This window comes from Rhinatrema bivittatum, chromosome 14 (genome assembly GCF_901001135.1).
Source record: "Rhinatrema bivittatum chromosome 14, aRhiBiv1.1, whole genome shotgun sequence".
NCBI lineage: Eukaryota > Metazoa > Chordata > Amphibia > Gymnophiona > Rhinatrematidae > Rhinatrema > Rhinatrema bivittatum.
This window is the reverse complement of record NC_042628.1, coordinates 6,858,130-6,881,880: the sequence shown is the minus strand read 5'-3', so window position 1 is coordinate 6,881,880 and position 23,751 is coordinate 6,858,130. Positions and strand designations below refer to the sequence as shown.

The window sequence follows — 23,751 nt, the reverse complement described above, 5'->3', positions numbered from 1 at the left end:
TTCTGTGCCCATGCTCCTTTCTAGGTCATAGATAAGACTCGGCCCTTTGGTTTATCTTGGTTTTTGAAAGCTTCTCCTTGGCCAGTCCCACTCTTGGGACGGCTAAGAAAAGTGGGTTGGGGGTGGTGTGCTGCTGCTTTGTCATCAGCACTCCCACGCCCAAAACAGTTCTCAATAGATTTTAGTCAGGTAATTTCAGCAGCTGACCGCCACCCTCTGATCCCTGGCACAGCCACGTTTACCGCTGCCGTAACGCACAAGGCTTTCAGTGTCAAAGCCCTCCGGCCACTGTGGCAGTGCAGAAGCCCATGGCCCCTCAACCACGACTACAGCACGGACAGCTGAAGCGCGCCTAACGCGTGAATACCACACCTGAAGCCCAGCAGCAGGCTCGGGCCTGGAGAGCAGGAGGGCACAGACTTGGGCACTTTATTGGCTACAGTTTTCAAATGTCTTTTAGCATAAAAACTGCACAGATGGGAATGTGAACCTTGGGGCTTTTTTTTCAATTCTAAACCTGACGACCCAAAAAAAAAAAAAAAAGCAAGAACCTAGCTAAGCTGATGGTGTGGAGGTGCTCGAGCTTCTGCTGCAACATGAAAAAGGCACGGCCCCCTCGCTGAGTGTTTACAAAAAAAAGGTCCCAGCTGCAGCGCCCATGCTCCAGGAAGACCCCAGTCTGGAACCAGTGCCCAGCAGCCCAGGCCTGGGAACAGGGTGGGTGGAAGCCGCAGCTCTGATCGGCCCGGGGCAGTTCCTTCTTTTCTAAACCCTCTGCTCGGGTGGTGTGGGGCCTTTCCAGATTACAGCAGGCTTAGCTGGGTCTTGCCTCTTTGTGTTTTTGTCATTAGATTTAGAATGAAGAAAACTCGCAGGGGGCAACGTGCAGGGGGCCTGCTGCTGAATCACAGCCTTGTACTGCCAGCCCCTTACTCTGAGCATTATCTTGGAGCACTGTTACAGGTGGAGGACGGCGCGGCGATGGTTCACCCTACGCCCCTTGTTACCTGGACATGTGGCCCCCATCCATTCCCAGCCCCCCCCCGTGACCCTGACTGAGCTGAGATAAAGCTCATAACAGCCAGAGAGGACAGTGCGGTACCGTTTCCTGCAAACCCACCCTCTCTCCCTGCTGCGTGGCTTATTATTCAGGGCTACGCGGTAATGTGATATTTTTTTGTTATCCTTACTACGCGCCAGGAAAAGCTGGGTGAGTGACACAGGAGCAGAGGAGAATGGGACAGACAAAACACGGGGTGGGGGGAGGGGTAGGATTTTGGAGCCTAAAAATTTTTTTTTCCTCTTTAAAAAAAAAAAAAAAAAAAAGTTATAGTTTTCTTTTTCTTCTTTAATTACCTGTACAAAAGCTCATTCAAACTATAGAAATAAAGTTTGAAAAGAAAAACATAGTACCCTTCTGGAGAAGAGACTGCCACAGGACGTTATCTATGTACAGCGGCACCGTATACACCGCCCCCCCCCCCCCCCATCTCTGGCTGAGGCCCAGGTCCTTCCCTGGCGGCCACAGAAGAGGCTGGGGGGAGGGCTAGAGAGGCAGAGCTCCTGCTGGGCCCATCCTTCTTCAGAACCGAACCTTTGCCATCTTTTCTTCCTGTGACTTCAGCTTCCTGCTCCCCGATAAATTCCACCCTTGGGGGGAGAAGCAAAACGAAGGAGTGGGCAGGAAACGGGCACAGCTTCAGCCACCCGATCTCGGATAAAGGGGGACGCGCGGCCTCCCTTTTAAAATATTCAGCTCTATAAACCCTCCCCATCTGTAACGCGTTGCATTCTGAAAACGGTGGTTGTGGAACGCGCTTGGTAAAATGGGCTGGAGACCCCCCTCCAACCCCCCGCCGCACGCTAGCGGAGGGAAGGGACGAGTGGCCAGGACCTGGCTGTGCTACAACATGGCCACTGGAGGTCAGCACTGCCCCATGGCACTGGCTCTCAGGCCAGGGTTCTGCTCCCACGTTCAATGCCAACAGCCGCCTGGTCAGGTTAACCGAGGTGGAGCAGGTGTGTACTCGCCCCGCTACGAGCAGACCACACAATGCCCACCTCTCCTCCCCAACCAAGACTCGAGGCAAGATGCACCATTTACTGTGCGACTTCTCGTGCCGGCTACAGAGGGGGCAGGGGCGTGAGCAAGCGGTGGCGGGGTGCGGAGAGAAGCTTCACTTAAGTCCGTGCTGGGTACTTCTGCCAGGGAGTAGTGCAGTGCGCCTTGGTCCGGTTCTTTCAGCAACGGCCCTGAAGCTCTTCTGCATGCCCTGCAAGAAACCCAGGACCCATGCCTGTCCCACGTCACCTCACACTCGGTCGTGGCTCATCGTGCAGCCGACCAGAGCAGCTGCGGCAGTGCAATTTAGGAAGCCCTAACGCCCACCAAGGACTGCACATCAGAATAGCTTCAGACTAAAAGGTGTCATTTCGCACAGGACCTGTTACTGGCAGGGACACAGGGTAGGCAGAGTTTCCTCGGCAGTTGGTAGATGATGACTGATGGTGTGGGCAGAGTGGTCTCCCCCCAGTCTCTGTTTGCATCCTCACAGCTCTAGAAACAGCTCAGGTTTGCTGCTGGCTTCCTGCCAAGAAGTCATCAGTTAGTGCCCACACCACAGGACCTCCCGTCTGGGGGCTCAGAAGAATGAGCTGTAGTCTCGGTGGTGGGACGATATCCGCAGCAAGGTCGCCAGCAGGGGAGGCAGGCCGGGCCCCCTCCTAGCTGGAGGCGACTGTGGTTCCGCTGCCCAGTTTCACAATCATCTGCTGGCAGTCGTGCAAGGTGCGTTTGTCTCCCAGCTTCTCCAGCGTACGGGCAGCTTCGGCAAGCATCCCCACCCGCTGGCCAGGCGCCGAGAGGAAGGCCGGGGGTAGGTAGCGGCAGGCCAGCAGGAGTGCCTCCGCGTGCTCCCGCTGCGTAGGATGCGTCTCGACGTCACCTGCTGGGAAGCAGAGAATCCAGACAGGTCAGTGTCCACGGACGTGGGCTGGAAGGGAATCTGCCACTACTGCACTACAGGCAAGCTAGCACTCCCCGGCCTATCTCGGGGTGCCACCCCTCTCAATCAGTCCTGCACTACACTACTACAGCCAGACGCCGCCCTATTACCTGTGCGCTCATGGGGGGTAGGGGAATCTGTTCCCGCACTAGGGCATAAAAGCCTCTTACTGCAGGAGGGGTCTGGTAAAGCCATTCCCTTACATAACCCCTATTGAGCCGGAGACGGTGACCTTGTATTGCTACAGCGAATAGCTTCCCTCTAAGTGTAGCTGACCTCTCGTCTATGTGCAAGGGATGTTTGCCCACTGCCTAATCAGACTTTAAAATGTCCTCTCCCCCCCCAAAAGCAAACATGACCCGGATTAAACCTACAGAGCTGTCCCGGAAATGCCCTTGGAGCTTCCTTCCCTTGCATTGCATTGCATGTTCCTAGCCAGAATAAGGCAATAGTATAGATTTGTTCAGGCTAATGTTTGTGCCTCAGACCTCAGTACAATGAAAGCAGCTAACGGGCGTGGCCCACGCCTGGCATGAGAGCAGTCTTTCGGGTCAGAAGTCAGTGCAATGATGGGAGCACCCAGTATAAGCACAGTCTGCAATGGAGAAAGCAATCATTTCCACGGACGCAAGGACGCTCGTGGCCTGAATACAGACATCGTCTAAGGACTTGAGTTTTACAGATTTTCGTTTGGATGAAGCGACCTTGCAGCCCTGGATCAGCACCGTCTGAATAGACTCCAGAACCCCCCCAACCCCCCACCCAGTATTCTCAGCGAGAACTGTTCATGCTATAAAGACCAGGGCACAGGTCAGGGCTGGAGCCGCTGCAGCAGAGGGAGTGCCTCCAGGTCAGGGCAGCATGGGGAAGCTTACAGTGCAGGCAACCAACGGTACCACATTTGTGCAGACTGTGGAGAGGGGCTTCGGCACCAGCACAAACGCTGTGGAAGAGGTGGTACATGAAAGAGCCAGACTGGAGGCTCCTTCCCAGTCTAGAGGCACCGTGCTGGTGCTGGCATGGATTCTGGCTCTGAAGGGAAGGCAGGTGGCCTCACAATAGGAAAATTGGTTCTTACCTGCTAATTGTCGTTCCTGTAATACCACAGATCAGTCCAGACAAGTGGGTTTTGCCTCCCTACCAGCAGATGGAGGCAGAAAAACAAAACGATGAGGCGCTGCTACATACAGAGAGTGCCACCTGCAGTGACCTCAGTATTGACCTGTACCCAAGCCAAGACGTAACCACTGAACCCTTTTCTTGGGCTAACACGGAAAACTAGGGAGTTAGGAACCCCCAAAAACTAAATCTGAAAACCCCAAACCATGGTCCACCACTATCCAAATATCCTGAAGGGCAAACCAACCTGCACCACCACTGGCAAAAAAAAACACAGTCTTTCGGCAGTGATAGGAGGGGTCTCTGGCATTACAGGAATGAACATTTGCAGGTAGGAACCAATTTTCTTTTCCTGAACATTCCCAGATCAGTCCATACAAGTGGGATGTATCAAAGCGCCCCTAGACTGGATGGGAACCCGAAAGACCAGCACGCAGAACACTCTCGCCAAAGAAAGAACGCTTCTTCCTGCGCCCTCACGGCCATGTGGTAACGTCTAGTAAAAGTAAGCAACGAGGACCACACCGCAGCCCTACAAATCTCCTGAGGCGACAGCGACTGGCATTCTGCCCAGGAAGAGGCTAGCGATCTTGTGGAGGGCACCTTCAGCCCCGCTGGAACCTGACGGCCCTTACAGACATAGGCCGTGCAAATAGCCGCTTTCACCCAACAGGAAATGGTGGCCTCGGAGGCCTCCTCTCTCCCTTCTTCCTGCCCTGATACAGGACAGAAAGGTGATCAGAGCACCAGAACTACTGGACAGCTCCAGATAACGCAACCGAGCTCTCCTCACATCCAAAAGATGCAGCTCCCTGCCCCTATCAGAGTCCCCCCTAAACCACAGGAGAAAAACGGGGAAGGGGAATCTCTGGGTTCCCCAGTTAAAAAGGACTCCTGCCTGTGGCCCTCCATGGATCCAACCGCCTCGCGGGCCCCGAACCCCTCGGCCTCTAACACCAACGTCCCCCCCAAAGGGCGGGAAATCCGCTTCCCCCAGTGCACCCCCGCTGAGAAACCCTCCCTCTCCCGAAGCGCAACCAGGACAGAGGACGCGAGAATTCAAGCGTGTGGACTCCAGCGCACTTCTCTGCGCAGTTCGGGCGCCGTACCTCAAAGTTTTGGTTCTCTGCCTCCATCTGCTGGTGGGGAGGCAAAACCCACTCGTCTGGACTGATCTGTGGTATGTTCAGGAAACTGTTGATACTGAAATTAGATGAGTTTGGAAGGTAATAGCAGTGCTCATTTTTAATGAATGGATTCTAGGGTGGCGAGGTGCAGGCTCACCTAGAGCCAAATAGAAGCACTGCTGGAAGGTGCAGAAGCCACAGAGCATGGAGACAACCCATCAGATGTCCTCCTACAAGGGCGACCACCAGCAAAGCTGAGGCTCCAGGCTGAAAAGCAGCAGGTTGGAGTTCGAGTGCCCACTCCACATCCTTCTCACCTGCTTTGCTGCTCTGTGGCACCCTGCGTCTCAGACTGCGATCCAGCAGCTGATGCGTTCGGGTCGGGCTAGCACCCGCCATCAGTCGGGCGGTGGCTTCATGCAGGAAAACCTGGAAGATAATCCCAATATAATGAGTGAGTGTGACAGAGAGAGAGAGAAACCATGCATGTGATCACCACTGGAACACAGTGGCCTCGCAACGTCCCATGCAGGAAGTGCTCCCCAGGCTGGTCTGCAGTGCAGAGCCGTGCCTGCTCCCGCCAGGGACCCCCCCCCCCAGCTGTAACATCTGAACCAGCAGAGGTAAGCAAGGATTGAAGACCCCAGACGCCACCTCCGCCCGTGGCACACATGACGACCGTGCTTTGTCGGTGGCACGTGGTAGTGGGCTGTACGTATTCAGTCACTTCAGGAGCCTCTCACCCGGCGCATGGCAGGCCGGAAGGATTGTGCCAGTCTGCGCAAGCTGCTGAGGTCTGTCTGGAAGCCCCGAAGCTCCAGCGGCGAGGCCTGGCACCCACTGCCCAGCTGCTGACCCACACAGCCCATCTGCTGCTGCCAGATGTTAGTCCTGGTCACCAAGAGGAGATCGCAGATAAGGAGCTGTACAGCCTGGAAAGGAGCACAACAGCCTATGAGTAAATCCCAGCCATGGTCACAAGCCACATGGTGCCAACACTGGCAACATCCACCAAAGGAAGAAATTTCTAAAGGTTTTAAGAAGTGGAGTATCAGAATCATTACTACCTCTGGAACATAAACTCCACATTATAGACTTGCCTTTACTATGCACATCTGACAGGGATACACAACCCACTGGTCTGGAATGATCCGAGTAGGTACAGAAACTGTTGTTTACATGTTTGGTTACCTCCATATCAAGATGATCTGAATTAAAATGCAAATGCCTTTTAGCATCTTCAATGCACAGCATACACTATAATAATACAATAGTTAGAGAAAACGATTTACCATTTAACAGGATAAAGTTGCTTTCCGACCCAGGAGAGAGAGACGTTGGCGAGAGCGAGTCTGCCTCTGTATTGCACTGCAGGTGCACTGCACCCCTCATGTGATCCATGCAATGCAACCACAATGCACTACAGCTGCAGCTGCAGGGAAGCACGGCACCAGGGAGGATCCTGCCGGCGTTTGGGAATCCCAGCGGGAACAGCACCATCGGGGAGCACGAGGCTTAGAAGCTTGTACAGGAAGCTACCAGCCTCACTAGGATAAAACATGTCCCCACTCACAGTTCTATTCGTCTTGGCGACACAGGTTTAAATCTGAGAAAGCTAATAAGACGCACACTGTTGTGTTAACAAAATCACAATCTTGCCCTGCAGCAGCCCCTGCCATTCCAGTACTGAAACTCCCCACACACCCTACTGCCAATGCACCCCAGTCCTGCCCTACAGCACCCTCCCATACCCTGCACCCCTTCCCCATTATTCCTGGAGGCACCCAGCTGCCAGGAGACCTTACCTTATCGGTGCTGCTGTTGGAAGGGAAGGTCTTGTTGAGACCTTCTCTCAGATAGCCGCTGGCCTTCTCACACTGAGCCAGACTGACCTGGCTGCTGTCTTGCTTTCCCAGCATGGCCCGCACAGCCTTAAACACACCCAGTGCGGCCCTTGGCAGTAGATTCCTGCAGCCCGTGACAGAGAAAACGCAAAGTCAGTGCAAAGGAAGCCCCAGTAATGCCAGGGGCTCGCTGCTGAATTTCAAGGTTTCAAAGTAAAAAAAAAAAAAAAGGTAATTCTGTATTTTCACATTTATGAAAGTCCATGCCTGGTGTCCCGGGGGTTCTGCAGCTCTTGCTGGGAGACAGAAAGGGGGGAGTGGTGCTCTTTCTTCCCCCAGCAAGGGGTCTTGGGTTAATCTCTTCCCAGACTGAACCCCTCCAGCTGCTCTTGTAGCAGCCCAGCAGTGGGTGAAGGAGGAGGTCACTGCTGCAGCCTCCTCGTCTCCCAGCACTGGGGGTCACCCCCCCACGCACTCACATAAAATAGCTTTTGTCTGACGGGGCTTTCAGTGCCCCCCGGAGATCTAAGTTGTTTTCCGAGTTGTTCTTCTGTTTACTTGTGCAATCTGTTTACTCGGTGATATTTGGAGAACAGATGCCTTGTGTGGCCTTACAACAACATTTCAGGAAAGGGCCGTGGGGGGGGGGGGGGGGGAACGAGCGCGGCACCCCCCGTGCGCTGGACACTCACTCGGATGCCTGCAGGACCTTCGGCAGGGATTCCACCAGTGGGTACAGCCTCTCCGCAGCCTCCTCGTCCCCTTGCAGCCAGTTGATAGCCACAATGATGAGGGAGGCCCACCACTTAGCCACGGGGTCGGTCCCTGGAAAGGAGAACGAGAGAGCGCGTGATGGCGCCGGCGGCCCCGGCTCATTCTTTTCAGGCGTGCGAGCAAAAAAACTCAACAGCTTCTCCTACCCTTCCCTGCTGGGAGGAACTCAGGAGGGATGAACCCATTCAATTTCTGGACAATTCCCCCCCCCCCCCCCCCATCCCTTCCCATGGAAAGCCCCAGATCCCTAACATCCGGATCAGAACACAGGCCCCAGTCTGTCCCATTTATTTGGGAACATGGGGGAGGGGGGGCGGCTTGTGGTGGTGGGGGCTTTACCGCTCTTTCAAAGTAGATTATGAGGTGCTTTTTAGAAATGGTCATGGGGAGCGAGACGGCCTTTAACCCTCTGACCTCTGGCCCTCTCTCTCAGGTATGGATTAAGGATGTCATGGGCCTCAGCCAACACCTCCCAATAACCCTTTACAGGAGTCTGTGTAGTTTCCACCCCCTTCCCTTTAGGTTTCGGTCCTGGGCAACTGCCCCTTCAGCCCAGACCCCCACTGTAATCCATCACTGACAGGAGAGAACGGCCATGAATGCGGATAGGCAAAATCTCACTGGAAGAACCCTTCCCGCTCCCCTCCCCCTGGCGGTTTGGGTCAGAGGACACCAATGAAATCAGATATCCGCCTGCTCATAAAACAGCAGCCCTGCCACTATCAGTGAGCAGGCATTGCCAGGCATGAACGTGGCCTTGTGAGGGAAGGGAGGAAAAAAAGACGTAGAATTCACACTCTCCGGTTGTAAAGATGGCCTCAGAACCCAGAAATGAACGTGCGATTCGGCAACAGACAGAACAAACCAGGAAGATTATGTAAAGTTTCCGAAAGGCCCTCTACCAAGCCTCTCCCGCCGTTATGAATCGGTGGTGCTGCTGTGCCGCTTGTCATCACAACCCCATGCAGGCATTCCCCACCAGTTCATGTTAATACAAACCACATGGGCGTCCGAAGACTGGGGCTCGGAGGAGGCAGCTTTGAGAAAGAGGTCCCAGTTTAGAAGGGAGCTGTACAGTAAAAAAAAGTTTACCACTTCACTTTATCCTGGCCCGTGAAAGGTGTGTGACGTCCCCGGTGCGACGGAGCAGCGCTCTCACCTGTGAAGGCCGCCATGCCGGAGCCGATGCAGGAGGCGTGGTTGGGTGCGGCCGCGGCGTCCGAGCAGCCGTTCAGCAACTGTAGGTACTCCAGGGCGTCCGAGAATTCCCTTCTAGGGCAGGAGGAAGAGAATCTAAGATGTAACATATTCTCAGGCGAGCGGCCGGGCCCTGGCTGCTGGTACCTGCTCTGCACTGGGGACGTCCCTGCTGCTACCAGGGAAACGGCCACACTTCCACCTCGTGTCCCCTTTTGGGAGAAGATGGGGAAATAGTGAGAAAGAAGTGGAGGAGAGCGAGAGAGAGGAGGCCGTCGGGAGCCTTTGGGTGACTCGGGCATTTATATTTCAGCAGGAGAAGAGGCAGCAACGTAATTCATGGCAGCAGAGACATATAATCGCATATCGCGGCAGTGCATACTGATTTATTTTGTTATGTTCTTGCGTGTTTTTAGTTTATATTATAAGTTGTTTTTGATCGTACAGAATCTTACATCTCTGTGTATTAGATTCATTTTGTACATTGCCTTGATTTACAAAAGCTAGAAGGCAGCCAAGTAAATTAATAAATATTATGGCTGCAGACTCTGCTTCCCACTTACCCGTCTGTCTCATGGAGGGCTTTGACCTGCTCTGGTTTGGCGACACAGTACAAGGCTTTCTCCAGAAGATGCTCCCGGAACGCCTGGGTGACTTGAGCGAGAGGGTCAACTGCTCCCATAGGAAAAGAAAGGGGTACGGTCAGCTCCAGTACATGCGCGTCATGGAGTTCTAATCCCCCTCCATCCCCAGAGCTGAATTCGTCTTCTGACCTGCACTGCCAGAGGAGCTGTAGATGCTCTCCTTCGGGGTGCTCTTAATGGACCAATCTCCAGCCACAAAGAAGCGATGTCCCAGGGGGTGACAGAGCCACTGCATGGCAGGCGGGATGGTGCCACGTTGGGAGAGGCAAACCTGCCTGGCACTGCACAGAAAGAACCGCTGGAGGAGGAGGAGGAAGAACTGAGATTTACTACAAGGACAGCAGCAGCATCGCACAACCCCCAGAGGACTGACAAACAGCAATAGCGGCAGCACCACCCATCCCCCACCCCCAGGAGTCCATACCAGGGCACAACCTGCGTGACGAGCAGGATTCAGGAGAGAGACCGCGTCCCTCTGTTCCCCAGGGCAGCCGGGGTGGGGTCGCTGCAGAGGCTCACCACAGCTTCCGTGCACGGCCCGAGATCTGCCCGTGGCGAGGCTGGGCGCCCGCCCCATCGGCGCGAGGGACTCACCGCAAGGAAGTGGAATCGGCGGTGGAAGCTGGCCTTGATGCGCAGTGCGGCTCCGACGTAGATCTCGGCCAGCGTCGCCATGGAGATGGTATCCCCGGCACACTCCGCCAGGTTTACCGCACTCGCAGCCATGTTGATTGCGGAAAGGTGGCTTCCAACGTGCTTCCCTGCAGGGAGCGAGAAAAGGGGTGCATGTTTAATACACCTGCGACTTGTCGGGGGCTCCCCATTGGGAAAAGATCTGCTTGCTGGTCCCAGAGCTATTTTTTTTTTTTTTTGTCATATTTCCACCCGTGGAGGAAAGGTTTGTGTTTGGGCGCCAGGGCATGCGCACTCCTCACCTGTCATGTGCAGCTGGTGCAGCCTGTGATAGACCAGAGCAGCGTCCCGGCTGCTCTTCCGTACATCGCCCTTCAGCTCCTGATCCCTGCGGAAGCCTCCTGCCCGTGCCGCCAGCCACCGGCCCACCCACAACCGCTGCAGCACGAGCCGGATAAAGTTCCACATCAGACTGCAGCTCAGGTCCAAGTTGGAGATAGGGAGGGGGCGTCCCAAGGCCTTCAGGGCAACCCACAGGTTCTGGGTTGCTTGGGCAAAATCCCCCTTCAAGAAAGGCAAATTCAGAAGGTCAGAAAGAAGAAAGGTCCACAGAAAGAGCTCAGCAGGTGGAAGCTCTGCTGGTTCAGATTCATTTTCTGGAAGGCCTGGATCAGAAGAGCACGAGAAGTGCCGTGCTGGGGCATCGAGCCCACCATCCTGTCTGCAACAGTGAGCAGCAGATGCCAAAAAGTAGACCCCTGCTTGGGATATCAGTAGGATTTCCTTAAGTCGAGCTGGCTGATAATGTGCCTGGACCTTTCCTCCAGGAACTTGTCCTAATTCTCTTTAAACCCCTCTATGCTAGGGCCTTGACCACATCTTCCAACCACGTCCTCTGGCAACAAAATCCACAGCTTGATCGTGGGCAGAGTGACAAAGTACCAAGATCGGTTTTAAATCTGCGGGTGGTTAATTTCAGCGTCCCCTTGTTTTACTATTATTTAAAAAGGGTAAATAATGGCCCTTCACTTACCTGATTGGACCCTCATGATTTTACACATTTCTATCATGCCCCCCCCGAGCTCTCTCTCTCTTTTTCCAAGCTAAAGAGCCCTAACTTGCAAAGCCGTTCATCCCCTTTATCATTCTTGTTGCCCTCCTCTGCGCCTTGTCTGGTTCTGCTAGGACTTTTGGGATCCCAGTCACTGTCCTGTCCTGCTTTACGACCTGATCCTCCACCTCCTGGGGGTAACCAGCTCAGGGGGCAGGTCAGCTCTGATTCCTAACTTCACGTCACAGGCAGGGCACACAGTCGGACCCAGTTCCTTCCCCCCCTGTTCACAAACCCTGGCTAATTTGTCCTTTCTGGTCAGGTTACAGGAGGGTCCAGGCTAGGCAGCGACATGTACGGTCTCTAAGAGACCTCTCCTCGCTGCCAGGACCCTTCCTGTCTCTTCCCTAGCAAGCTCTGTGTTTCCTGGACTAGAAGGCTCAGCCCCAGGAAGGAAGAGCTTTCTCTCCCCGAGCCTGGAGGAGCAGCGCACACTCATCCACAAATTGATTACAATGTGGAAAAAAAATGCCATTTAAAAAAGGAGTAATACTGAGAGAGAGAGGCATTCAGCAGCAAGGTTCAGACATGAAGAACAGCCTCCAGCGGTGAGAGAGTCAGAGGGGCAAGCAGCTCATCTCAGGCCGTACAGAGTGGCAGGGGACGTTCCCTAGCATACGTGCCCTCTCGGCATGACCTCCGAGATGCTTCTGGCCACTTGAAACTTCACTACAATTCTAGATATAAAAAAAAAAACCCAAGACTTCAGCAAGCCAACGATGGCAATCTCCCTTCTCCTTACCCTTGCCAAGTCCAGGTCAGCTTGCTTACGGTGCCGCCAGAACAGAACCGAGGAATCCGAGTGCAGCCGGGTCACTGGCTCTCCATAGATAAAGAGGCGGATGGAGACGGCCAGGAGCAGCAGACCGTTCACCAGCCAGAGCAGCAGCGTGGGGAGCAGCCACTCCAGCCAGCCCGGAGCCTCCGCTGCAAGGGAAGGAGAAAACACCAGTGAAGGCTGGACCGCCGCAGGACACGTGATCCTTACTGAGCGCAAAGTGCCCGCCAGGCCTCCAGATCACACGCGCCAGCAGGGGAAGAGGTGCCAGAAAGGCAGCGGGAGTGCCGACTCTGATCCAAGGCTCTCCCGGGCACAGGGAAGCTGCCATCCTCCATCCAGCAGTGATCCCGGCACTACATCGCACCCCCCTCTGCGCAGACAAACTGCAGGATATTTCTGGGGTACTGCATCCCGTACAGGGATTATATTCCAGGCTCTGCGGCATCGCTAGGAAGAGAGGAGGGGTGAAACCCCCTCCCCCCAGGCAGAACTATCCATTCGGGGTTTAACTCGATATTTTACTGCTCTGTGCCAACGTTACCTGCCGAATTCAAACCCAGCACGCTTCTGCTGGAGCCGTGATGTCCAGCACCCTCTGTGGCTCCCCAGTTGCCAACGCTGCCCATCAGGAACGCCAGGGGGTTGAAGGAGAGGCACAAGAACACGAACGCGCACAGCGCCATGCGAGAGCGGTCCAGCATGCCCAGGTTGGCGGGAGATGGCATCTCCTGCTTCACTTGCACCTGCATCGGAAGTGACAGAAGTGTGGTTAATACTTACTGGCAATGGGAGGAGGCTGAGCAGTGGGAAGGCTGGAGAATGGAGAGCAGGGATCAGTAGGGGAGAGTTTTCCCGAGCGTGGGAAGGGAGAAGCAGAGAGGCTAGGGAACGAGGGATGGAACTGGTGAATGGGGAGATGGTATAAAAAGACTCCATCAGGAGGGTAGGTTGCATTATTTCATGTCTAAGGCAAAAACCTTTTTATGAAAAAAAAAAAAAAAAAAGTCCATTAAAACACATACAATTGGGATTGTCAAATTCTCTCCTGTTCATTAAAAAGTGTCAGTGCCGAAGCCCTCAACAGCACTGACCTTAGTAACATCGGAGAAGGGGCTGTCGGGCTCCGAGTCGCTGCTGCTACACTGGGAGAGGGGGCTGCTGTGGGACGGAGAGCCTGCGTCCGAAGGTGGAGGGGTCAGCACATCCATCATCTCGGGCTTCAGACTGTCCACAGCCACATCCATACTCCCTCCGCTGGAGGAAATCAAATCTTTCAGAGACTCTGCGAGTGAGAGTGCGGGAGAGAAGGCATCACAAGAGGCACTCAGAACGGCCCCTTCCCATCCCCCGGAAGTATCACCCCCAGGGCAGTAGCGCGTCATGCTAAAGCACCCCACCGGGCATGGCTCAGCACTCTACCGCACTGCCCCTTTATGAATTATGGATTAAAACACAAAGCTCTCTCTGACGTATGCTTGAATATTTTATTTAGTATTTCTGAAAAGTTCAGTAAATCTTATGATCAATAATACTAGGGAGGCCAGCCCAGTGGCAAGCGCTGGGCACCGCCATGCGGAGGAGAGGGGTTCATTGCGCTGGGAGTGGCTGTGATATGCAGGGGGTGAGGATGTGGTATGGATTGGTTTTGCGGTGACTGAAATCCTTTTTTCCCCCCCTCGGGTGTACTCACTGTCTTTCTGAGTTGCCATTTTCAGCACCATGTTCTCCTGCTTCAGTTTCTGATTAGTCTGTTTCAGGAAGCGGATGTAGTCAATGGCCTTCCTCAGGACCGCAGACTTATTCAACTGTCAAGGAAGCAGAGCTGCTGAACATCAACTTCTGGACACGTGTGCCTTCTTAGAAAGCCCACCCCATATCCCAAAGCCTCGGTTATGTATCTGTGCATGAAGTGTGCAGACTGCAGTAACCATCCTGAGCCTGGAAAAGCACTGGACCCTTTGCAGGCTGCGGCAGCTTTTATGGGACGAATACGAAAACAATCCGAAGAAGAGCCGGACGTGACCCGTAGATAATTCTCATGTCAGTACAACAAAAGCTCTCAAAAGCTGCAAAGAATCTGTGCCTGCTGGAACAGCACCGAGCGCTTGTGGGCCTATCCACCCCCCATCCCCCCCACTACTTCTGCCACATACTTTTGCCTCTGTGCCGACCACCAGGTCTTTCAGTTCTATGATCTTGTCATTGATGGAGGACCGGTAGCGTTTTTCAATGGCGTTGTGCGCCGTGCGCTTCTCGCCTTTGCCCTGGATCAGCACCGGCTTGCCACTGGCCGTGAGTCTGTTGATGGGCAGTTTATCAGTATCGACCACCATGGGAACGGTGGTTAGGATGGTGCCACCGCTCATAAGTGCCTGAAAAAAATCAAGAAATTGCAAAAAAAAAAAAAACAAAAAACATTAGGAAGGGCATCCTGCGGCACCAGGACCAGGTTCTGCACTGGGCTACGTTAAATCGTTGCCAGTATTATTTTCATTAACAACAACTGGAAAGTGTCTGGTTTACTGCCTTGTGTGATTTCTCTTTAGTTGTGTAGTATTCATTATATTTATTCCATTTCAAATGTATTTAAACGTAACATTTTCTTACATTTCATTCACTGTGTATTTCAAATGTTTATTTCTCTGCAATAATTTTCCTCATTTAAATACCCGCCCACCCCAGCCATCAGACCTCGTTAATTCAAGATGTCTCAGCAGCTCGGGAAGGCCAAGGAGTTATTTTCCTTTAACTTTTAAAGAAGGTGGGTTTTTTTTTTTCTCTACACACAAAAATTGTCCATGTAAAACGTTTGCCTGAAGAACAGAATATTGCATGCATTTTCGGAAAACTCCTTCCAAAAATTACAGGAAATTCTGTCAATATCCTATTCCAAAATTGCAAAAGGAGGTTGCACTGGATTTCAATTCAAAACAAAAAGTGACATTTCACAGTTAAAAGGTTTTAACTTGTATGTCTTTACTTAAGGGTTGAGGTTTTGTAAATGGTAACGTTTGTTTTTATCTGTTTTTAAACAATATTTAAACTATAATGTGAATGGCTTTCAATGAAAAACGATCTTGGCATAGTGACAGTTGGGAAGCTTCATGCAAAATTATGCAAATAAGGCACAAAACTGCAGCAGAATTTTAAAAAATTTGCCACAAAATTTGCTGACTTCCACCGCAGAATCTCAAAAAAATCTACCAGAGGAAACCTCGAAAACTCTTTGCATTCTAACCCAACCTCCTCCTGCGCTACAGCGTGGGTAAAAGTGCTTCTTATGGGACCGCGCCCAACTCTGTTCCCACATACAGGGAGAGCAATTTTCAAAGAGACCATGGTTAAAAAGCTGTTTTGAAAGTTGCCCCCTACATATGTAAATGCACCTGCTGAAAGCCAGACCCTTTCATGACCCTCAGCATCCTCTTCCATCAAGGAGGAGGCTCTCAGGAACGGGGAAGGAATGGCTACTGCCCAAGGGACACAGGAAAAACGGTGCAGGGTCAGAGTGGGATTAGCGTACGGGAAGCCGAGCGTCCGCAGCCACCCTCCTCCAACTCAGCAGTGGTCACTCTGTGCGCACCGTCACCTACCGGCACTTGCAGGGGTGCCGACTGGATGGCAGTCGTCGTTGCCAACGACGTGATGCCCGGTGTCTTCACTGCCGATACAACGGTGCCGATATCCGTCTTCACAGTGGCTAGAAGCAGGGACTCGGCTTTGATGAAGTGGGGCTGCAGGAGGACCTGTAACAGAAGAGGCAGGGGAGAATCCGAATTATAGCCAGAGGAAAATACCAGCAGGGAAGGCAGCCCACTAACTTCACAGGCAGGTGGGTTATTTGTTTAAATCACTTTCCATGCCATGCAGACCATGGAGATAGCATGAGACTGGGTCCTCTGTAATGGAGTGAGCATTATGGGGTGAGATATATATATATATATATATACACACTATGAGAGACTGGACGCTCTGTGATTGAGTGGGGGGTTACAGAGGTCACTCAGACCGGGTGCTGCCTGATGGGGTGGGGATTATAGAGATGTGCATTACGAACGAGCTCACACTTACCGGTACTTGCTGGATCTGGGGAGGCACAGACTGGGCTGTGCTTGGCGTTGCAGCAGCCAGTAGTTGCTGGGCAGAGATGTTCTGTACTTGCGTCTGGACAGTGACCGGCTGGATCTGCTGTGGGGCGGAGGGCAGATTCTGCGGCTGCTGGCCTAGCACTCCCTGCTGCACTGCTCATCGCAGGGACAGAATTAAAAAATGTACATGAAATTAGAAGAGAAAGAACGTGCCCTGCTCCCAGCTTCCACAGCTCAGGCACGTCCTGCCTCTCAGCGCGAGGATGAGATTCAGTTATTATAAAGATATTAAGATATCTTTTATTCCTACTTGTTAAATTTTACCTTCTATTATTATTATTATTGTTTGTAATTTTCTTTTATTGTATTTTATTGCTATGTTAACCGCTGTGAAGGCTACGCCGAGACAACGGTATATAAGCACAAATAAACCTTAAAGCTGCTGGCTGCAAAGGCTAATCTGACTGGAAGGGGCGGCTAATCTGCAAAATGTCCAGCAATGGTGCACTATCCAAAATCTTTAGCAAGGAAGACATTAGAGTCCTCCAGGCCCCTTTCATGCCAGCCTGGGAGTTCTCCATTGCATCAAGCAGCTGAAAGGAAACTTTAGGAGCTAAACGCCGCATCCAAAACGGAAACCTTTAGATGGCCGGAGTCTCCTGTTCAGCAACATTTACTGCTTTAGACATGGTTTGTTTTTTTTAAACTCGGGTCCTGCACAGCGACAATAACATACAAAGCTGTGCGTCGGTTCCTGATATCGCTAGACATAAAGCAATGGCAGCACTGAGCAGTGGAATCTACTCTCACTCGGCAACAGGTAAATGTATACAAAACGCAGGATTTCCACTGGCAAACTGGGCACAACCACAAGTAAAGGGGCAGCAATACACACATCTCTGATTTTTATTAAAAAAAAAAAAAAAAAAAGTGAGTCATTACTGGAGCTCACCTTCTAAGGTACCTCACCTTCCCCCTCCTCGCCAGCACATGAGAACATCTCCCTGGTTCTTACCTGTGAACCCGTTCTGGTAGCTCAGCAGTGGCTGTGAGCTGAACTGGGGCTGAGCTGCTGGCAGGAAGCTTGGGGTCTTCACCACGCCAGGCTTAGGCTGGGCAACAGGGCCCGGTGACGACTGGGGCTTCTGCTGCTGGACGGTATTCACCAACACTGATTCTTCCTTGACAGGCTGCGGAGACTGCGCCGAGGACCGCGTGCCCAGCGGCGCTGGCGCCAACTGCACCGGCGTTGCCGGCTGCGGTGCCGGCGGCTGATAGCTCTGGAGCACGGGCTGGTACAAGTTCATAGGGGCCGCAGGCCCTGGCTTGGTGCCCCCCAGGAAGCTGCCCAGGGACGAGCCGATTCCACTGGGAGCCGAGAGCATCGATGTAGGACTGGCATCTTGTATAGGGGTGCAGACACCTCCAAAGGGGGCTTCAAACAGGCCAGGAAAGTCATTGTCCTGGTTGTTGATCAGCTGTAGCATCTCTGGAAAAAAAAAAAAAAAAAAAAAGAGCAATTCTGTGTTAAAATTAAATTATCACACTTTTAAAATAAGTATCCCTGTTTTATTTCCCCTCAAAAACCCATGGAGCCCCTGGGATGAGGATCCCCGGTACCAGCACAGGTGTGTCACACACCTGTTAGAACATGAAGGGAAGGGCGCATGTGATTGGCTAATTCAGCTATGACCTACCAATAGTGGCACGGCAGCTTTCATGGACTCCTGCGCTGCCTTCAGACTGGTCATGTCACCAGCTGGCAGAGGCACTTGCACCAGGGCGGCCCAAGCCAGCGGCAGCCCCGCAGGATTTTCAGGACGTAAGAAATATTGTGGGCTTTGCCCTGGGCGTCTAGTGTATGCATATTTATCTCATGCATATTCAAGCGTGGAGATGCTGAAAACTGAACAACCCCTCCAAGCCCCTCTAGAATAATGAGGTCCCTTAGGTTAAGAGGTGCCCCCCAGAACCGAGTGACAGGCGGCAAGATCACTACACACCAAAGGCTCGTGACACTTCACTCAATAAAAATCTAGGGCAGGGCAGCTCAGGAAACCTAAGGAAGGAATACTGCATGGTGCATCTTGATGGGTTCAGACATCGAATATTAATTGGCCAGGCAGCGTTTACAGGAAAGGTGGTTGCCCGTTAAAATAAAAGGGCGTTTTGCTCCATGCACCGGGAAAGACTTCCCCAATGCAGTTAAAGCATAATGGGATCCCACCCCAGCACTTGGCTCCTGGGAAAAAGGGCAAAGCGCGGGGCTGAGGCTGCAGAAGAACCCAGCCAGCCAGCGATCACCGGGTCCATGCCCAGGGTAAAGCATCGCCTCTGGTAATCCACCTTCAAACGTGCAGTCCATGGCGGCGGCGGCAGCGGCGCCGCACTGCCCGGGGCGCTGAACTTGCAGCGGGACGGGACTCCCAGCCCTGGGGGGAGGAGGGAAGGGGCGGGGCGTGTGCCAGAGAGCCCGCGCTCTCCCCCTCCCCCATGCCCACGCCCAGGGCACTCCGTGAATTGAGAATCAGAGCCTTCTTTGCATGAGGTGATTCCTCGCAGCCAATCAGCGCCGGCCTTGCCTGCCTCCCTATCCGGGCCCTGAAAACCTCGGAAGGGCCTTCCCCGTCTCGTGGCACAAGGTGAGGTTACTACCGGGCGTCTTGCTTTAACCCCTCCGGCGCCGGGGCGCCAGGTTACTCCAGGGCAATAGGGACGCAGGGGGAGGGCTGTCCCTGCCAGGACCCCCCCCCCCCCCCCGATGATCAGCAGTGCATTTTGGGGATTGTTTTATCGTGACTTTTTTTTTTAAATTAAAATATGAAAAAACTTATTTCTACAAAAAGGTTGAGATTTCAGATTCTGCCACCCCTCCGAACCTGTGCTCTGCACTTCACCGGCTTGCTAGCCTTTTTAGTTGCTGGACCTGTGCCATGTGGGAAAATTCACACACAGCAACATTTCTATATCTTTTTTTGAGTCGATCCAATATTAAGTATGGCTTACACCCATATATTCGTATTAACGTTATTAGATTGTTACAATTGTAATTGTTTTATGTTTTTAGCCTTGTCAATTGCTATTGAATGTTTTGAAACAAAGTTTATTTACTTCGTATTTTTCCCCATATGCACAAAATGTAAGAAATCCTTTAATAAATAGGCCCCCGAGACAACGGGGATGATGTGGCTTGCCCAAGGTCACTAGGACAGACAGCAGGATTTGAACCTTGGCTTTTCTGATTCATAGCTTACTGCTGTAATCGCTGGGCTGCTCCTCCACTCAGGCCAATAAATAATAAACACTTTCCCCTCCCTCCTCTCCAGCCCTACCAGAACATGTGTGCACAGCTTAGCCTGCATTATTACATCAGGGCCTTTGTGAGCTGAATTTCGAGAAGTTTTTTGCAAGAGGGAAATTAACTGTATGATTCCTGCTAAGGTACAAGGTGTGAGACTCCAGCAACTCCCACTACCGTTCTACCAAAAGGCTTGTCCAGCTCACAGAAAGGAAAGATTTAAGTAAACATTTGCTAAAGATCAGGAATTTGGAGACCTGCATTCCTCAGTGCCACAATGCATCATGCCTCCTTACAGAAAACTGGGATTTCTGCAAACTGCCAGAGCATTCTTGCAAAAAAAACAAAAAACAAAAAAAAAACCCCAGCACCATCAGGAGAACTCAAACCCAGCCTGCAGCTCACTGGCACTGGCCTAGAATAAGTATTTCTAGTCTGATTGTAGGCATCATCTGAAAATGGACTAGGACCTTAAGGAAATTGGGCATATGCACGGGAAATCGCTAGCAGACCCATCCAGAGGTGACAAAGCGGAAAGCACTGTAGAAGTGCTAGGACCTAACTAGAGAGAAAGTGACTTGTACACCTGCAGGAGTGAGCTGACTAAGCTGAAGCTCCTGAAAGAGTTCCCCATGGCAATGCCAGATTTTAGCTCTATCTAAGTCTGGGTGTTTGGCATATTCCTGGTCCATGCCGAGGCCCCTTCTAGTTGCCTCAGACAAGGACAGACAGGGCAGGAGATTGCGCTAATATCTGAATCACAGCCAAAAGTCACCACCACCACACAAAGGACTGTGTGCTGCACACACAGCTGGACACATCCAAACTCAGCCAGTTGCAGTCCAGCTCTCTAGGACCTCTGTACTGAGCATTTCCTCACAGACCAAACGATGGGAGAAAATGCTTACATGTGATCCAAATTTACATTCTGTGCCAAAAGCAAGCTTTAAGCAATGAGTGTGGTTTTCTGGCATACCTATGAGTAAGATGCAAGAACTGTTCTCATGTACATAGCATTATGTACACTTTTGATGTGATAAAAGTAGCTTTTAAAAAGTCACTGAGCTAGTGTCAGTATATACAGAAACACCAGACTATCTCTTTGGTGGGGGAAGGGCCTGGTAATTGGTTGAAAATTGATTTTAAAAGGAAATAGCCTTGATATTTTCTTGTTATTTGTTAGGGTGCGATCTGCTTGATTGTTTTCATTATAAAGCGGACAACAAATGTTTTTAAATTAATAAATAATTCCCTCCTGTGCCTTTTGGGCTTCCAGCGCAATCAAAACCAGGGCTGGAATCTGGTACTACGAGACCTCATGCGCAGCTACCCAGGGATTTTTTTCACCTATTTTATACCCTTCTTCCGACCTGGTCTCTACAATCATGGGTGTCCAACAGCCCTGGCCCCGCGGGGAGCAGAAATGAAAACCAGGACCCTCCGCAGGGCAGTGCGCAGCACCGGCTCTGAATCTCCAGGTCGGCCCACACCCAGACGGCCTTATGATGCCAGCACCAAAACATACAGAGGTTCAGGAAAGAACTCTGAATATGAATAAGGTCATGAAATTATGCATGTTTTGGTTTTTTTTAAATCTTGTGTGTTTCCTCATGAAACAAATCTATTGCCAACTCCAACTACGAGGAGGAGTTTGTTTAAGAATCTTTGGCTCCTCCATTTGCAATCTGATGGTTTTCCCTGGTGAGTGATTTCTCACCTTTCTGGTAGCTACAAACAATAGGTTTTTTTGAGTTTCCACATTATTGAGATTGCTGTCTCCATCTGCACAGATACAGCACAAAGCATCTTAGAAACTGCAACAGGAGCTCTCTCACCAGAGCAGTCTTTTTAAGATCCCTTTCAATAGGGAGCATCAGTATGCAAATTAAAGTACAGGGGGTTTCAAAAGGGTGGACCCAATTTGAGAATACAGGGATTTCACATCGGGTCCATCTTTTTGAAACAGCCTGTATTTTGTGCCTTAACCACACAGGACTGAGGATGTTTCTTATTAACAAGAGCCTTCTTTCCTGCAGAGCACATTTTAAAGATTAGAAATAATTAGTCTGTAGTCCATATATATTAAATTACTGGAATAACAGTGTTACTGGGTGATGTAGGGGCAAAGGGAATTAGACTATCTTTAATAAAATAATTTTCTCCCATTGACCTTTGATTGTTTAGTATGTGGCATCAACATCCAAGCAATTAATTCAAGTGTTAGCCACACTGGTCTTTGTTGCTATGGGCAAGTAGAAACAATGCTTCTATGGCCACTATTCCAAGTCATTGACAGGACTAACTTAAAAAAAAACAAAACCTGTAAGCAGAGACCGAAATGTGCGATGTTAATAGGAGCCGATACAGAGGATCCCTATTATTAGGTACTTACACTGAGTGCTGACCCAGTATGCAAGTCTTACACTGGACCCTTGGTCTTACCCCGGATGGCGATTCTTATGCCAGGGTCTTAAAACGAAGCACAGAGCCGAGCCACAGAACCTGTTCCCAGCCTGCAGCCTTCCGGGCCCCGGTGAACCGCTCTGCACGAAGGGAATGAACGCGAGTAACCCCCCGCTGACGTCACCGACGGGGCGTGGCCTCGGCCAAACACAACTCGGCAGCTGGCGCGCAGCCAGGGGCAGAAGCCGCAGCGCTGCCCCCGTTATTTCCCCGCACCTGCCCCCCCGGTCCGCTCCCCGCTTTCAAGAATAAGGCGAGCACAAGCGAACTCGCCTGGGCGAGCAGCTCTGGTGCACCTCGGTGCCGCCGCCGCATTGAGAAGAGTAAGTGGCTTTACCGTCGATGGTCCCCAGCAGGGCTGTGTCTATGTCGCTGGCCTCGTGGAGCGCCAGGGACGGGTCCAGGCTGTCCAGGCACGCCTCGTCGTCAAACGCCAGGCCGTTCATCCTGGGGGCTGCCCGGGCAGGGCTGGGAGCCCCGCACTCCGTGCCTCGCTCACTCTGAAAAAGTTGGGCTGCAGCTCCAAGCTGCTACCGGGGCAGGCGAAGGCGGGGCCGGGGGGAGGGGCCCGCCCATGCGCTGACTGACAGCCGGGCGGGGGTGCGCGCGCCTTTCAGGGGTGCGGCAGGCAGCCCGCGCGCTCCTTTGGGGTTGGGTTTCATCCCGCCTGCGTTTGCCTCCTTTTACTTTAGAGACTGAGATATCGATTTCTTGGACCACTTGTTGCAATACAGTGAGTTTCCATTTGCCAGGATATTGTAGGATGGCATTTTCTGGCTCTGTTTCCTTACCTGTTTGTGCAGTTATTTAAAGCGATCATAAAACCGGAAAGATCCACCGGCTTCCCTCCAATTACACTTTTTTTTTTTAATTTGGAGAAGGACCAAGCGTGATGTGCACGAGGCATAAAGAGGCTGCTGTTTGGCATCCCTCTAATCCCACTACCATTTTCCAGTAGTTTTGTTTTGGTCATAAGAGATAATGAGAAGGCAGACTAATCCCTAGCTTCTGCCTTTTGGTATCTCTGTTTGCAGTCTCTGTGTCTGTCTTCTCTTTCCTAGCTGTTTATTGATTTCAGCGCGGCCACCTAACCCTAGACTGTGTGCAAAGCCTTGGACGATTTGCTGGAAGAAAAAAACAAAGCTTCCCCCAGCAGTGTTTTTCAGTGGGAGCGTTTGGAAGCAGAGTGGGGTTCAGGTTTACAATCACACGGCACATGGAGGAGCTACAATGACATTGCCCTCCCTCCCCCTTCCAGAGATATCTATACAGTATTGAAGGGGGGCTATCGCCCTGCCTCGCCACCCCACTGCCATGATGTGATTGTTCTGTATATTGTTTCGATGAAGATTTTAACGTATGTGTTAAAATTTTGTACATGGCTTTGGACGATTTTTAATCTGTAAAGCAATTAAGAAGTGGCTATTAAAGAAAGAAAGAGTCAAAGCAGCAGGATTAAATCTCTTGCAAAACCCTTGTGTAATTCTTGAAAACAGATGTTTATAATGTTCTCATGCAGGACACAGCCTTCTTCCTTTTCCTTTTAGCATGGCTATGGTAGGATCAATAATTAAATTAACTCCGCTGGTGCAAATATTTTTACCTGCATCATTTCAACCAATAATCAAAGCAAAACTACAGATCCTGGTTTTGCTGTGATTATTGCC

At 51.7% G+C, this 23,751-nt stretch overlaps 1 protein-coding gene across 5 annotated transcripts; it reads right to left on the bottom strand.

Annotated features, from left to right (window-relative positions):
- Positions 1-1,330: 1,330 nt before the first annotated feature.
- Positions 1,331-22,633, bottom strand: SREBF1 (sterol regulatory element binding transcription factor 1). 5 transcript variants are annotated; one of them, XM_029576490.1, is made up of 19 exons: positions 22,422-22,633; positions 17,339-17,812; positions 16,307-16,476; positions 15,829-15,981; positions 14,389-14,607; positions 13,926-14,040; positions 13,327-13,517; positions 12,777-12,978; positions 12,197-12,381; positions 10,646-10,907; positions 10,305-10,471; positions 9,840-10,008; positions 9,630-9,738; positions 9,029-9,141; positions 7,788-7,920; positions 7,057-7,219; positions 5,995-6,183; positions 5,569-5,680; positions 1,331-2,945 (listed from the first exon to the last, which is right to left on the bottom strand). In XM_029576490.1, the coding sequence occupies exons 1-19, from the start codon at positions 22,528-22,530 to the stop codon at positions 2,725-2,727; spliced, it is 3,456 nt and encodes a 1,151-aa protein (XP_029432350.1). In that variant the 5' UTR covers positions 22,531-22,633; the 3' UTR covers positions 1,331-2,724. The 5 variants fall into 5 exon arrangements, with proteins under 5 accessions (XP_029432350.1, XP_029432349.1, XP_029432351.1 ...); XM_029576489.1 differs by having other exon boundaries at positions 1,331-2,948; positions 22,422-22,632; XM_029576491.1 differs by lacking the exon at positions 22,422-22,633 and adding an exon at positions 18,670-18,781 and having other exon boundaries at positions 1,331-2,948.
- Positions 22,634-23,751: the final 1,118 nt, after the last annotated feature.